The sequence below is a fragment of the Elaeis guineensis genome, chromosome 4, assembly GCF_000442705.2.
Source record: "Elaeis guineensis isolate ETL-2024a chromosome 4, EG11, whole genome shotgun sequence".
Taxonomy (NCBI): domain Eukaryota; kingdom Viridiplantae; phylum Streptophyta; class Magnoliopsida; order Arecales; family Arecaceae; genus Elaeis; species Elaeis guineensis.
The window spans coordinates 9,587,675-9,602,845 of NC_025996.2; the positions used below are offsets into that span (position 1 = coordinate 9,587,675).

General features: G+C 38.0%; 1 protein-coding gene across 1 annotated transcript; it reads right to left on the minus strand.

The window, feature by feature from the left end:
- Nucleotides 1–1,528: 1,528 nt before the first annotated feature.
- LOC105044006 (wall-associated receptor kinase 2) lies at nt 1,529–14,648 on the minus strand. The gene is made up of 3 exons (XM_029264215.2): nt 10,710–14,648; nt 4,809–4,967; nt 1,529–3,429 (listed from the first exon to the last, which is right to left on the minus strand). The coding sequence occupies exons 1-3, from the start codon at nt 11,605–11,607 to the stop codon at nt 2,234–2,236; spliced, it is 2,253 nt and encodes a 750-aa protein (XP_029120048.1). The 5' UTR covers nt 11,608–14,648; the 3' UTR covers nt 1,529–2,233.
- Nucleotides 14,649–15,171: the final 523 nt, after the last annotated feature.

Here is a 15,171-nt window from a genome sequence, read left to right on the forward strand (position 1 = left end):
AATAGCAATTTATTTAAACCATTTCATAACTGTCTGTTCGACATACATCCAATAATCCACAGCTCGACTGAATTGAATCAATCCAATTTTTTTGAATCAATTTAAATCAATTTTTCTATATGCTCGATTTAGTTTCAATTTTGATTTTAGAGAACAGATTCAAATCGGTTCGATTTGAAAATTGATCCGAAACCAATCTTGACTGAACCATCCACACCTCTAGTTGCGAGATCTGAAACTTGGTGACTAACTCTGTACATTTAAAATATTTTAGGGTTTCATATGTAAAAGTTCCGGAAAAAAAGCCATTAACTAAAGTTGTGAAACCTGATGGTGGCAATAGACCTAATCATGGGTGGGCATGGGCTCAAAAAATATCAAATTTTACATAGGCCTGGTCTGAAGTCCGATTGAAAATGAATAGTGCTTAGGCCCAAGGCTCAACCCATGATCAACTCTAGGTAGCATGTAATAGTTCTTGCCAATAGCTCCTCGAGTAGAATCAATATGACATTTTATGTTTTGTGCTTAAGCAACCTTACAAACAAACGCACATATAAAATTTTCATGTGGACATTAAGCCGCAAAAAAACTTATATCTCAACATTCACTTCACCCTTCAGAACTATTTTTTTATGAATAAATATTATAAAAATATTGATCAACTTTCTCATTGACTAACTTATCCATATTCTCATACTTTTCAAGATAGATAGGTTACTTTTTATGGATAGTATTTACCCATAAAATGAAAAGAAAATCTTATCCACTTAGAGAGTGGCTAAATCATTTTTTCATCGATCAGTAAAATAGATATTTAATTTTTTTTCTAAAATACCTCATCTTTATTTTCAATATTTTGATTCAATGCTCAATAATTCAATCATCCACTTTCTTCAAACCTAAAAAGCATAAAAAATATTATAAAAAATATAAATAAATTTTAATAATTTATTTAAAAAATAATAATATAAAAAATGATGGATAATAAATTTTAAAATTATTTTTTTATATATAAATTATTTTTTATTTAAATATTATTTAAAAAATATTTATTTGAAAAAATATAGATTTTTAAATAAATTTTTTACCTGACAGACCCTCAAAGTAGACAAAGGAACCGTGGGAGGAAGTCGTCGGGCATTCATATGCGTCCCCGTGTGCGGCGAGCAGCTTGCCCACGTGTGCAGCCTCCCCGCGTCCCATCCTAATCTTCAGGTGGCCCCGCCGGATCGCCGGTGGACTCCTCCGCCGTTGCCACTGTCCTCCTTGCGTGAGGCGGACTGGAGAGAGGGGGATGGATTTGCGAAGAATAGTAGAGTAGCCGAGCAGGATTACTGTTCGATGAAATGCTCGAGAGAGAGGAGTGGAAAGAATTCGCGAGCAAGCATGGGCACGTCTTGGATCAAGTTCAGCAGCAGTGGCGCTTTGGGTAAGTGGCTCTTTAACGTGGAAATGCTAGCACGAGACCAATAGAAAAGGACTGAATAATTGATGAACGGCAATAAAAAGCCTTTCCTTTGTTGAATTTCGGTGCTAGTTGAAGACGTTTGCAGTGCGGTTTATGATTGATAATTCTTCTCTTAGCTTTCTCAAAATTTGTTTCCTAAAATGTTTCCTTCTGTATAAAGTTTGTCAAGTGTTCTTGATGTGAATGAAACAATAGCAACTATAAAATCTTACAATCTGAGTAAAAACACTTCAATAGAAACCTCATGAAAAGGTTCGATCTAATTCTATTCAGCCTCGTCGACTTGCCCGGCCCTCGTCCTTGTCGGCTATTGCATCCTGGTACTGTGAAGGTGTGTTAATTGATGTAATGGGAGAGAGCAGGAGAGGGCAGATGGAGTATAACACTCCAATATTACTTCATTCCATTGGTTCTTCTGACTTTCTTACAGGATGAACCAGTACATGCCTTTATATAGTTACATAATGACTCTTGATATATTCCTTGCATAACTTTATTAGAACATTTAAGAGAACTATTAAACTTACATAGAACTCTAAAAGACACCCCTTGCATTCATGATTATTCACTTCATTAGATGACTCCACTCATATGACTCTTGCCATGATGCTTCACATGCACCATTAACTCCTGGACTCTTTGACCATACAACATACGACACCTTGTAGAATACCATGCAGGTTGACTCAATTGAGGTGACTATTAAATTTGGTTTAATATCCAACATATCATTCATTCATATGGCTCTCTACCCTTGTGAAATCATCTTGGTTCTTCTATTAGTGACAAGAAAAACTCTTTCTCTAAACTGTATTGCCTGGTCGAACCGCTACCATTGCCTTTAATTGGTATCTTGCCTGGCAAGCCTGCTGTCATTCCACGATTTTGTAAAACATCAAGATCATGATCTGATCTTCTGAACCTTCTCATGGTATAAAATTTTTGTTCAACCTCCCTCATTGTGGGCCTTTCTTCCCCTTTCAATCTCAAGCACAATTCAGTAAGAGTAGCAACTGTTTCAATCTCTTCTCCTCCTCCCACTCCCACAATATGGGGGTCTAAAATGTCATAGAGATGATTCTCCCTTAAGGAACAAATGAAATCCAAAGTCAGAGTTCCATCTTTATGTCTACTGTATGAAATTGGATGCTTCCCAGTTAACAACTCCAGGAGAATGACTCCAAAGCTATAGACATCACTTTTCTCTGTTAATTGGCCTGTTTGGTGGTACTCAGGATCCAAGTAACCATATGTTCCTTGAACAGTTGTGGTTACACATGTTCGATCAGGAGGAATAGACCTTGAAGCACCAAAATCTGATACCTTTACAGTATAGCTTTCATTGAGTAATATATTAGATGACTTGACATCTCTGTGAAAAATTGATATTGAAGCCGCGGAGTGTAGATAGGACAGTGCACTTGCAATTTCAGTGGCAATCCTTAGACGATCTTGTAATGATAGAGGAGCGAAGTCTTGGCTATCATGGAGATGGTTGAAAAGAGTTCCACCAGAGATAAATTCATATACTAACAAGGGGACTTCGGATTCTAGGCAACATCCAAAGAGCTTAACCACATTCCTGTGATTGATTTGCGAAAGAATAACCATCTCATTTATAAATTGATCTAACTCAATCTGATTTGCTATCTTTGACTTTTTGATAGCAACCACGCGTTGGTCTAATAGAATTCCTTTATAAACAGTGCCATGGCCTCCTTTACCAACAACCCGAGCACTATCAAACTTGTTGGTTGCCTGCTCTAGCTCTTCTAGTGTGAAGATCTTCATCCTCTCAACAAGAGTTTCGTCAGAAGAAACAAGCTGTTGTAATAACAATCCCCGATTTTGGTGAAAGAACTTTTTTTTTCTTTTTCTCACATTTCTTTGCTTCAATTTCCTCCAAATCAGAACACTAGATCCAAGAAGAAGCAGAATGCCTAGGCCAGCACCTCCAGCTGTAAGAAAAGATATGTAAGAACTTATAATGACATACAGCAACATTTTGGATGGTAAACAATAGATAAATTAAGATCAGACCAGCAGGAGAAAGCAGGAGGAATGGATGAATAAATAAAGCTTGTATGAGTCATGGCCACAATGAAATCAAATTCTTGAGGTTGGAAATCTAGGATCACCTCTATGTAGTGATGTTGGACTAAAATTTTTAAGGATAAAATATCCCTCAGTTTAGCAAAAAAATTAGTATACCAATATATTGTTAATATATAATATCAATATTATATATATATGATATTATATTATATTGATATTATATATTATATTTATGATATATTATATTATAATATATTATTAATCATATTATTATTATATTATGATTTAATGATAATTTTAAATTAGAATAGAAATATCTTATTATACTTTATATTTATATATAAAAGTATTTAACATATTACTTTTATTTATCTTATTTTTTGATCAAAATAAATATTCATATTGATAAATAAAATATTATAAGTATAAATAAAAATATTATTTCTATAATACTAATTAATATATTTTTATAGGATTAATAATATATAGGACTAACAAACATATTTTTATGGAGCATATTAATTTCTAATATATTGATAAATATGTTAATAGTTTATTTGAATAAATATATTTTTATGCAATACATCGTGGATAGTTTTGATATTATATAGATTTTTTTAAAATATCAAATAAGTTAATCATAGATATCTGAAAATCTTTAATCATTGGATCATGACCTATCCAATACGATGATCTTAGATTATTGGGATCAGATAATAAGAGCATTCAAATCACCAATATTTTTAGATCGCCAAACACTGCCTAAGATGATAATATGTCAATGTTTGATGATTATGTAGTTGTGCACCATACAAAATGTTTACACATCTCAAAAATGGATAGGTGCTGCTTATCTCTCAATGTTGCTTGGGCGTGAGAGCCATCGATTTCTGAGATGGAGAAATGTCATCCATCCAAACATGTCTAACTCTGGAAGAAAGAGTGCACGCACCACCAGAGAATGGGGACCGAGATTCAAATAAAATTATTTTTTAACTTTCCCAACCATGATTAGAATAGTAACTTAGAAGACTAAGTTTGAAATTTTTATATAAATCGGAATCATACAACCCCTTTATGATCCGGTTGTACATTTGGGTGACAAACCTGTAGCTCTCACACTACATTACTGCACGCCATGAATTTAGCCAACAGGATAATAACAAATAATTGAAAGTAAGGTGTGAATTCCAACTCGCTATAATAAAATAATATAAAAATAAAAAATAAGAAGGATAATTCCTACTTTCTCAGTGAATTATGACAGTTTTAAAGAGATTACCCAAGGCAATATCCAGCGGTGCAATCCCCTTGCAGCCTGTACCTTTTTTCAAACCATCACCCCTCGTTCCTCGTGGGCAAGTGCATTTATAGCCCCCTTTCGTGTTGGTGCATTTCCCCACACAAGGGTTGGTGTCCGGATGAGCACATTCGTCGATGTCTAACATGCAATTGAACACATATAATTAACATAACTAATTAAGTCACATTTGATGGTAAGTATTAGATTATCCAGAAACTTATAACTGAAACCCTAAATTATAAAAATTGGAAATGAGCTCTGTGGATGGAAGTGGGTATATATTTTTCATTTCTTATAGCTTTAGTTGGTAGCACCTAAAATGAAATTGAAAAAAAAAAGTTTAAAGATGCTAATTAATGCAGTTGGTAAAATTATTGGACTGCAATCTAATAATATGATCTAAATCTCATTTACCTCGTACCAAAAAATCCCATCTATACCTAGGTGACTGGGTAGGAGGTACTCCTCTCCCTTTTCTTTTAAGAAAATAGAGAATAATTTTCTACAGACAGATTTCCTACTATCATACCAAGGCCATGACCCAATGCCAACAGTTATGGGTCATTAAACATGTCTCCCCTAGACAACAGCTAATGATTTCACAAGCCTTTGAATTAAGAGAGAGAGAGAGAGACTTCATAAGCCATTCAGTTTTAAAATTAGAAGCTCGCTGACTTTCGAAATTGAAACAAGTAACCATAATTACAAAAATATAAATTACTCTTCTGCTACCGCTGGGTGTTCCTTTGGGCATGGACAAATTATGGTTTCAATGTTGCTGTTATAAATTATCACCATCTCTGAAAAACATTAAAGTCAAATATTTATTATGCCCAACTAGGATGTTTATGATAAGGGTCCATAAAGCTAATTTTTTTTTTTTTAAATCAAGAAAAAGCCAAAGATTTCAACCCTTGATGGACTAAAATACTTCTTTTTTTTTATAGTGACCATTTTGCAGTATTGGTATGACGAATGCATTATAGATCTAACATTATTTTTGTAAATATATTTTAACAATATTTATATGAATATATAAATCTATGTCATGATATTGAAATAGTTATGATCTACAATCATGTCCATGCTGGCTGTTACCCTGATATTGTCATGTATTTATGTCGGATGCATGTTATAATACTGAAAAATAAAGACCTCTTACATATATTAATCTGAAATAAAATGTGTTGAGGGAGTAAACCATTGCAAACCAGTAGGGCACATGTATTACTCTATAAATTGCTTTTGGTCACCAAATTTATAACCTCAACATCGATCTAACAATGTCGGGTCAGCCACGGTCCCATTTATTGCAACACAACCAGCTTATAAAGTTACCAGTATACCCTTGTTTGCAGTCAAATTATAATTTGGAAAAGCTTTCCTGGCAATTCTAGAAAGTTTTTTTTTTTTTTTTGATTTTTAATCTAAATATTCCCTATTTATTGTGTAATTGCATAAAGAAGCAATTGGAGCAGACATAAACGATTAGTTTGGAGGATATGTGCCTATATGACAAAGGGTGCACGTGCAGAGACCTTAAAATGTTTTAGATGGTATAATTATTGTCAACGTCATCAATTGCGTGGAATGTTGCACTAAAGACAGCAGGAATACTTGATGGTGATGGCGATGATGATGAATGATGATCAGAATGATTTATTTAATATTTTGGCTTGGAAAGGAATAGGAAGTCTTGATTGGGACGTTTCTGGAGGGCAAGTGCAAATGTGTATACTTTATCTTGCGATATGTGTGCCTAATTTTTATACATTTGAATTGAAAATTATGTGGGATTTATGGATTATGCTGTCCATCCAAGCACAAATTCTATGGAAAGAAAAATCGATCAATAGATTTATGATTTTTATTTCAGTAACCCAAAGGATGGGATTTGTGTTGGGATACGGGTAGACCTTTAGAAGATGCCAACTAGGTAGGCCAACAAGAGGCTCAATTCTTATATGATTTTCAGTTTAATTTTTAAGAAATATATAGATATTATATCAGCTCGTTTAAATACATCAATTTCAGACGCTACACTTTTCATGATCCAACCAGATGGTTTAACAAGGATAATCCAATAAAGATCCAAACATGGCTTTACAAAATCAACATAACATCCATAAATTTAATTACCAAACAAAAACCTTGGATACCTTGATTAGAATTCAACTCATCCGATGCAATCATGATGCACAATAAAATGATGAATTACACTGATGACCGTGTTTTCTTGTTTTCAAAAAAAGTAGTGAGAAATAGGGCGATGGGGTATGGACGGAAACAATCATAATGGACAGTGAAAAAGGATGAAAGAAGAAGGGGAAGAAACATGTTTGGTGGCATTTTTGCTTAAACGATACCCAAGTTGAGTTCGTAGGGAGCAGAAAACAAATCTTGAGTTAATTGGGGATATCCATTTCAATCACCTACTGAGTAATTGCAAATACGACTTTTCTGGTTCAAAAAGGAGTGGAATGGGAAAAAAAAAAAATAGAGCCTTGATGGGAGACCGCCCCATAAATTTCCAACCAAACACTCGGAGATTTGACTGCCGCTGCAGCGAGGGTCTTGCACGGCTCAGGATGATCGAGATGCTGATGCAACGCTTAGACCAGTTCTATGAACGGGTAATAGAAAATCTTCTGAAGCGAGCACCTGGAGAAGATTTCCGTTGCAATGGTAATATCATATCAAATTTATAACAACCAAATCAAAATTTAAAAATTAATAATAAAATATATAATAATTAATGAAATATAAATATTTTTATTAAATTATGATAAATTTAACATGATATCACTGTTGCAATGATATTTTTTTTGAGTATTTGGTTCTATGCACATGACATCATTCAATGTGATCGATGCAACTCGGTTTTGATTTGAGAGCTGTGTTATATCGTGCCATACACATGATTAGAATATTACCCAAAAAACCAAAAAGAGTTTGCTTCCCATGTCATGCTTGCTTTGCACCATTGAAGGCCCTGCATGTTTTTGTTGGTGACACATAGCCCAGGTTTATATCCCGTGTAGTGCATCTTTTTTGCCATCACACCATCCTATCATGGAGATAAAAAAATATTTATTGCAACGGTGATATTGCGTCAAATTTATCACAACTCAACAAGAATATCTGTATTTCATAGAACGCCACGTATTTCATCAATTCTCATAAATGATACCCCATACTAACCAACGATTCTTGGCCTTTGATTGGGTTGTGACAACTTTGATATGGTGTCATCATTGCAATGAATATCTTCTCCATGGAGATAGATGATCGTAAAACTTGGCATTAATTATCATCTTCCGTGTTAAACATGGTACATGACGATAAAAGTTACTGGGTGTTTGCAAACCATCCATCACTCTAAATGCGATAATATGGCAGTATTTGGTGATTATATAGTTACTAGCTTGGAACTCCATACGATGTGTAGTATATAATTATTTTCTTAAATAATAATTTTAAAATAAGTACATAATTATTTCTTTCCAACCATTAACCAATAATACATACGTACGTACATGCCTAGCATGCACAATTACATAAACCCCACATATTTTTTTATTTAATAGATATATTATTTTAAAATATTATTATTATTTATTATATTTTATTATTATATAATATATATATTGAGTTTTGCAACCGTGCTTTTTTATAATGTTTTATTATAAAATATAGTTAAAATATTACACAATATTATTTTTATATATTATATTTTATTTTTAAAAAATATTTTTTTTTTCTTTTCTTCTTTCTTCTCCGCAGACTTCACGGCCTTCCTCTCTGCTCACAAAATAATTGAAAAAAGATCATTATATAAAAAATTCTTCATCATGGGCTAAATCATAAAACAACTCCAAATCAAATCAAACCAACTCAATGTGGTCTGATCAAGTCAATTATTAATGGATTGATGGATTAATGGATTCAGATTTCTAAAATCCGAAAATCTGAATCCACCCCCTTTTAAAGCAAATGGATTAACTGAATTTTGAGTTTCGAGTGTAAACCAGTTAGGCTCTTCTCCTCCTCCCTTCTTTCTTTTCCGATCACCATCCAAAACTCCCATGGCCACTGATCAAAAATTTATTATATAAAATTTTTATTTATATATATATATATATATTGATTTTTACAACAATACTTTTTTTATAATATTTTATTATAAAATATAATTAAGATATTATATAATATTATTTTTATATATTATATTTTATTTTTAAAAAATATTTTTTTCTTTCTTCTTTCTTCCCTGCGGCTCCACTGCATCCCTCTCTGCTCGCAAAACAATTGAAAAAAAATTATTATATAATAAATTCTTCATCAGGGACTAAATCATAAAATAACCTCAAATAAATCAAACCAACTCAATGTGGTCTGATGAAGTCAATTATTAATGGACTGATGGATTAATGGATCTAGATTTCTAAAATTTGAAAATCCGAATGTATCCCCTTTTAAAGCAAATGGATCAACTAGATTTTGGATTTCGGATGTGAAACCAAAATCCCAAACTTATTAGGCCCTTCTCTTCCTTCTTTCTTTCCTAATCACCTCCCAAAACATTTATGGCCATCGATCAAACTCTCGATTAACCTTCGTCGGTGGGTCATCGGACCTTTCCAACCATCGTTGGCCTTCTTCCGGCCGTTGGCGTCCCGGCGACTACCGATCTTGAGGGAAGTCGGTTGAAGAAGGCCGCCCAAAACATCATTCCACTCCACCGCATTTCAACTGACGGCCGTCGGAAACACGCAATCGACGGAACACCACCCTCTTGCTGAGGCTCACAGCTAGTTTTTCGGCTAGTGTGCTTGCAATCTATCGATCGTTAGAAGATTGATGGAGGGAGGTGTTAAACTGTGGCTCCTTCTCTCAAAACTACGGTCGATGGCTATTGGAAAAAGTCTGGATCGACAGACCGCTGCCATCTCTCTGAGACTCTGGCATATATTCTCCGACGATTAAGAGAGAGGACCATCGGTTTACCTAGATCTGATGGGTCCTCCTCTCATGTTTTCAGCTTTTCATTTTTTTTTTATTATTCAAGATGGAATGGTTGCCGGTGGAGAAGCTCGCCGTCAGCAAGCCTTGGGTGACTGCCAGATGCAAGCTGGAGGTCTTTATCTGTGAATTCTTCTCCCTCGCCGATGACGTTCTCGACTTCTATGGCCGTTCTGTCCTCTCCGATCCGAATCTCTAAATTTTTTTTCCTTCTCTATATGATTTTTCGGACATGTGGCATCCAAAAGATCCAACCACATGTCAAACAGAGACTAACCAACATGATTATTTTATTTTAATATATATATATATATATATATATATATATATATATATGATATAATATGATATGATATGTAATGTAAAATACGTACATCTCGAGCATGGATAGACGCTGGTTTTACCCCTCTCTGTTTGAGCGTGAGATCTAGCCATATATATATATATATATATGATATAATATGATATGATATGCAATGTAAAATACGTACACATCTCGAGCATGGATAGACGCTGGTTTTACCCCTCTCTGTTTGAGCGTGAGATCTAGCCATCTATTTCTGGGACGGAGACATGTCATCTATCCAAACAAATCCAACTCTCTAAGGTACAGTGCACGCTCCCAGCAGAGAATGGAGACTCAAAAAATTTTTTTAAAAAAAAGAGAGCTTCAAATAAAATTATTATTTTTTTATTTTTCTAATTATTAGCCACCGTCGGAACAGTAATTTAGAAGACTAGTTTGAGATTTTTATTGAGCTTGCTCGCCCGCCGGTGATGGGTGACGTGTTAGCTAGACTTACTCCATCTAATTAATGATTTTTTCCGAACATCTAGATAAATAATTAGAATCCATACCTTCGCATCCACCCGGACTGTACGGGTTCCCCTCGTAGCCTGGATCGCAGCTGCAGCGGTAGCCGGCTACATCCGGCGGATCTATACAGTGGCTGTTGCCCTTGCACGCGTAGTCCGTGTCGTTCCTCCTGATCACCTCCTGGCACTTCTGGTTCCCGATCGCCCAGTCCAGAAACACGGGCCTGTACTCGTCATCCGGGTTTCCCCTTGGATCGTCCCTGGTGAAATTGTACCAGGCCTTGTCCACGATGAACGCCTTGCTGCACGGCAGCTTCGCCGACTCGTACGTCGACCCGCTGAGGTTTCTTACGCTCCTGAACTCCAACTGGAAACTCTTGAGCCCCGGGGGCACCGGCGCCTGGCAGCACCCCACGCCAGAGCATACACCTGGGGTAACGGTCTTTAGGTCCGCGCAGAAGGACACGCACCCGCTGATTACTCGCCTGTTGCCTGACCCGTGGATCAGGGCCATGGCGTCGCACCCGGTGGCCGTGAATTGGTTCCTCGTGGCAGAGAACGTGTAGGGGGTATCCGTCAGATCGGGGACGTGGTAGGGCCAGAGACTGTGGCCGGAGGAGTTGTCGGGGCACCGTGATGCAATTACGTGGCCGACGATCCGGACGTAGCCGTGGTCTAGCGATAGGTTCAGCAGCCGGTAGCGGTCACTGCCGAGCTTCAGCTTCGGCCCGCTTCCACTGCATTCGATCTCGAAACCGGGGAGGGGAATAAGGCCGACGCTGTCGTTGCCTACCACGCCGAATGGGTATTGGATATGGATACCGGTCCGGTCGTAGCACTGGGGCGCGTCTTCCTGCATCACCGAGGGATCCAGCATATTGGAGGATGAAGGTGGTGCCAGCCATAGAACCTGCAGCATGAATAGAGGCAGAACAACCATGCTCCGTCTAAAGTTTTCTCCTTCTCTCCCCTTGAGAAGGAAATGGAACAAACCAATGACAGGTCTCTTCTGATCTCTTAACCTCAACAGGCTCACCTACCGAAAGAAGGGGGGAAAAAAAAAATCTTCAACGCGACGACCACCGACGAATAATTGAACTTGACCCAGGAAAGCGAATAGCCTTAAGAGTAATCGAGGTCCAATTACATCATAGAGGTCATGGCTTCTACTTGCGGCTTATGATAGTTGAAGTTTCCACGGTACTAATTGCAAGCCAATCTTGACCGCTCCGCCATCCAAGCCCCCTCAAAAATAAATAAATAAATAAATAATCTTAAATCAAGACATGGAAGATGTCCAGTTCCGCCTATACAATATCCACACTAGGAGTGCTGCTTCTACTAGGATGCAATTAGATCTTGCTGTAGCGGCAAATATATAGTTACATGAGACCAAACAGGCTCGATAGATTCGTTCCCTATAACAAAACAGGTTTTATAGTTTAATTGAGCTCGTTGCCAGTTGTGCCGCATCTAACATGGCCTGCGACGGGGTCTTGAGAACGCATATTAAACATAAATAGAACACTCAGATGAATGATCTCTAGCAAGGGTGCCCCCTCCCTTTGACGGATCCTTCAGCAACAAATTAGGTGGGGTGAGATGCATCATTAGAGATCATAAGAACCTGTCATCCTTGTCAACGCTAAGCACTTTGGGACTAAATCTATTATTACAGTTGAGTTAAGAGCTGCATGGGAGGGGCCTTCAGCTACAGCGGTTATTCCCAATTGTAATTCTGGATGACGATTCCAGCATCATTATCTCTTGGATTAAGACCGGTCCATCGATCCACTCGACAGCTAATCCTCTTTTGAAACACATCAAACATCTCTCTTCATCTTGCTGCTGGGCCGACCTTGCATCCAGAGTGCCATTGGATTCAGCGCGATCGTGGAGGACTACTGTCATGCATCGGGACAGAAGATGAACTTTAGCAAGTCAGTTGTCCACTTTAGCCCAAAAATATCGATGCAGCTACGCCGATCTATCATGGAGAGGCTGAGGGCTGCTGAGTATACTGGGATTCTGCAGTACTTTGGTATGCCCATCTCTGACTGTAGATTACGGAGATTTGAGACTGAGGGTGTGGAGTGCGTCATACGGGAGCGGCTAGAGGGTTGGCAGGCCCATACCCTATCTATGATGGGTAGGATTATCCCGATCAGGTCAGTTCTCAACTCTATGCCTATTTACTTTCTTTCAAATATCCTTCTACCTAAAACCACTGTGATGAGGATTGAGAAATAATTTCGGAGGTTTCTATGGGGCTCTCGGCCTGGTGGAGGTGGGGGTGTGCATCTTATTTCTTGAGAGGTGGTATGCTGGCCTTGGAGGGTGGGAGGTCTAGGGATCCAGTCCCTGGTTACTAAGCAAGAGGCCTTGATTGTCCGGCATGCTGCTAGATTCTTTCTTTATCCAGAATTTATGTGGAGCAGATTGGTGAGGTCCAGGTATGGCTCTTGGCATGCAAGCGGCAAGATCCGGGTCAGTCGGAGGGCTTCTCCTATGTGGAAGAAAATCTGTGCATATGCCCGGATGTCATTCTACAGACGAGATGAGTGATTAGAGATGGTGGATCTGTTAGTGTTCTTTATAACTCCTGGATTGCTGACAATCCTCTTGTTTGGTGGCTGACCTTCGTCAGTCTTGAGGTGACGGACTCGATGGGGATTAGTGACTTTCTTCACCCAGATGGGATCCTGCGATGGTGCATCATTTCTTTGGAGCGCATTTGAGGAGGAGGATGATGTCCTTAGCTGTTCCTATCCACAAAAGCATGGACAGCAGAGTGTGGGGATCCTCAACCATGGTCAGACCAATTATAGCTGGCCTCTATCGTCTGTACTAGTCGGAGGTCACTAGGCAGATGGATAGTGGATGGATTTGGAGGCTGGACGCTCATCCGAGAGTGTGTCTTTTCCTCTGGATGGTTACCTAGGGAAGGCTTCCCACCAGAGCCATTCTTAAGGAGCGAGTCATGGATATTTAGGCCACCTACCCCATCTGTGGTGCAGAAGAGGAGACGATGGAGCACACACTGTTTCTTTGTCTAGCTGTGAGATGAGTGTATTTCTTGGTAGGTTTGAACCATCTATTTGTCCAGGCAGATGTCCCAGTGGAGGCATTTCTCGAATTTTTAAGATGGAGGGCTAGGGATGACTCGTCCAGAGAGGTTATTATTTGGACGGCTTATATAGCCTAGCGTATATGGCTTGCTAGGAATACTACTATTTTTGAGTCCAGAAGATGCCCAACGAGGGATACCCTTGAGAGAGCCTTGATCCTTACTAGTGAGTTGATTGACGTGACCTTCAGGCTCGAGGAGACCTAGGACTCCCACCCAGCTCGTGCAACGATCCGATGGGTGTTTATTGTTTGGAAGCCCTAACTTTCAAGATTCTTGAAGGTCAACTTTGAAGGGAGTGTTAAGGATATACAGGGCGGTGCAGGCTTTATTATTCGGGGTGCAAACTCTAGCCTACTAGCGGCTGGGGGGCTAGTTCTTGTCAATCCTTCAGTGCCTAAGATAGAACTCCGGAATGCTTGGACAGGGGTTGTTTATGCTCGGAGGGTGTTGGGAGCTGATTACATAGCTACTGAGGGTGACTCAGCTATGGTCGTGTCCTAGATTCATGAGTCCTCACAGGAGAAGGCCTATCACCTCCTCCTGCAGGATATCTCCATCCTTCTCGTCGGATGCACTACTTTTATAGTTAGACATATCTACAAAGAGGCAAATTCTGTAGTGGATTGGGTCGTAGCTTATATCGCTGAGCATTCTAGAGATCTTCTGTGGACTTCTTTGGGGTCTTCCCCAAGAAAATTCAGGGATATTTATCTTTCTGATCTTTTCGGATGTATTCATACAAGACTTGTTTGAATGATCTGTTTTACCAAAAAAAAAATCTTCAGGGCAGTCCATGTGTATGGAGAAGCAAAACTTTGCTGCAAATTGGTTAGCGTCATCTTCTTTGATTTGTTGTGATTTCCATAGCTCAGAGCACTTGCCAGCGGAACTAGCCTTGCTAGATTCATGATTTGTTGTGATCTCCATGGGCTTCCACTATTAGCGAGGCAGCTAGCTTTTTCATTCCTCATTTTCTCCTTGTTCTATGCCTTTGTTATTTTTTTTTACAATCCTTCAATAACATTTAACATCCCCCCCACCCCCCACATCGGAAATAAGTTGGATCGATTAATATCTGTACCTATCTTATATTTAAAAAATAATAGGGATTATGTCAGATCGGATTGAGTCAGATACACGTAAATATTATAAAATAATTATAATTTTAGAAGAAAGATATAAATTAAGATTATGTCGGATTTGATTCAGGGTGGAGCATACCTCATCTCATGTTTTTTCTTTTTCTACCCTTGAGAAGCGAATTGTATAGAACAATGCCAGCTCTACAAGAGATAGAGGTTTTTTGTGATTTATGAACTTCAACAAGCTCAGCCATAGAAAAAATAAATAAATAAATTATAATAATATCTCTTT

Excerpts from the sequence above, each read along its gene's own strand:
- LOC105044006 (XM_029264215.2), bottom strand. The coding sequence starts at position 11,607 with ATGGTTGTTCTGCCTCTATTCATGCTGCAGGTTCTATGGCTGGCACCA. Across the intron at positions 4,968-10,709 it reads CAGTCCGGGTGGATGCGAAG|ACATCGACGAATGTGCTCAT; the intron begins GTATGGATTCTA and ends ATTGCATGTTAG. Across the intron at positions 3,430-4,808 it reads ACCGCTGGATATTGCCTTGG|CTGGAGGTGCTGGCCTAGGC; the intron begins GTAATCTCTTTA and ends CTTTTCTTACAG.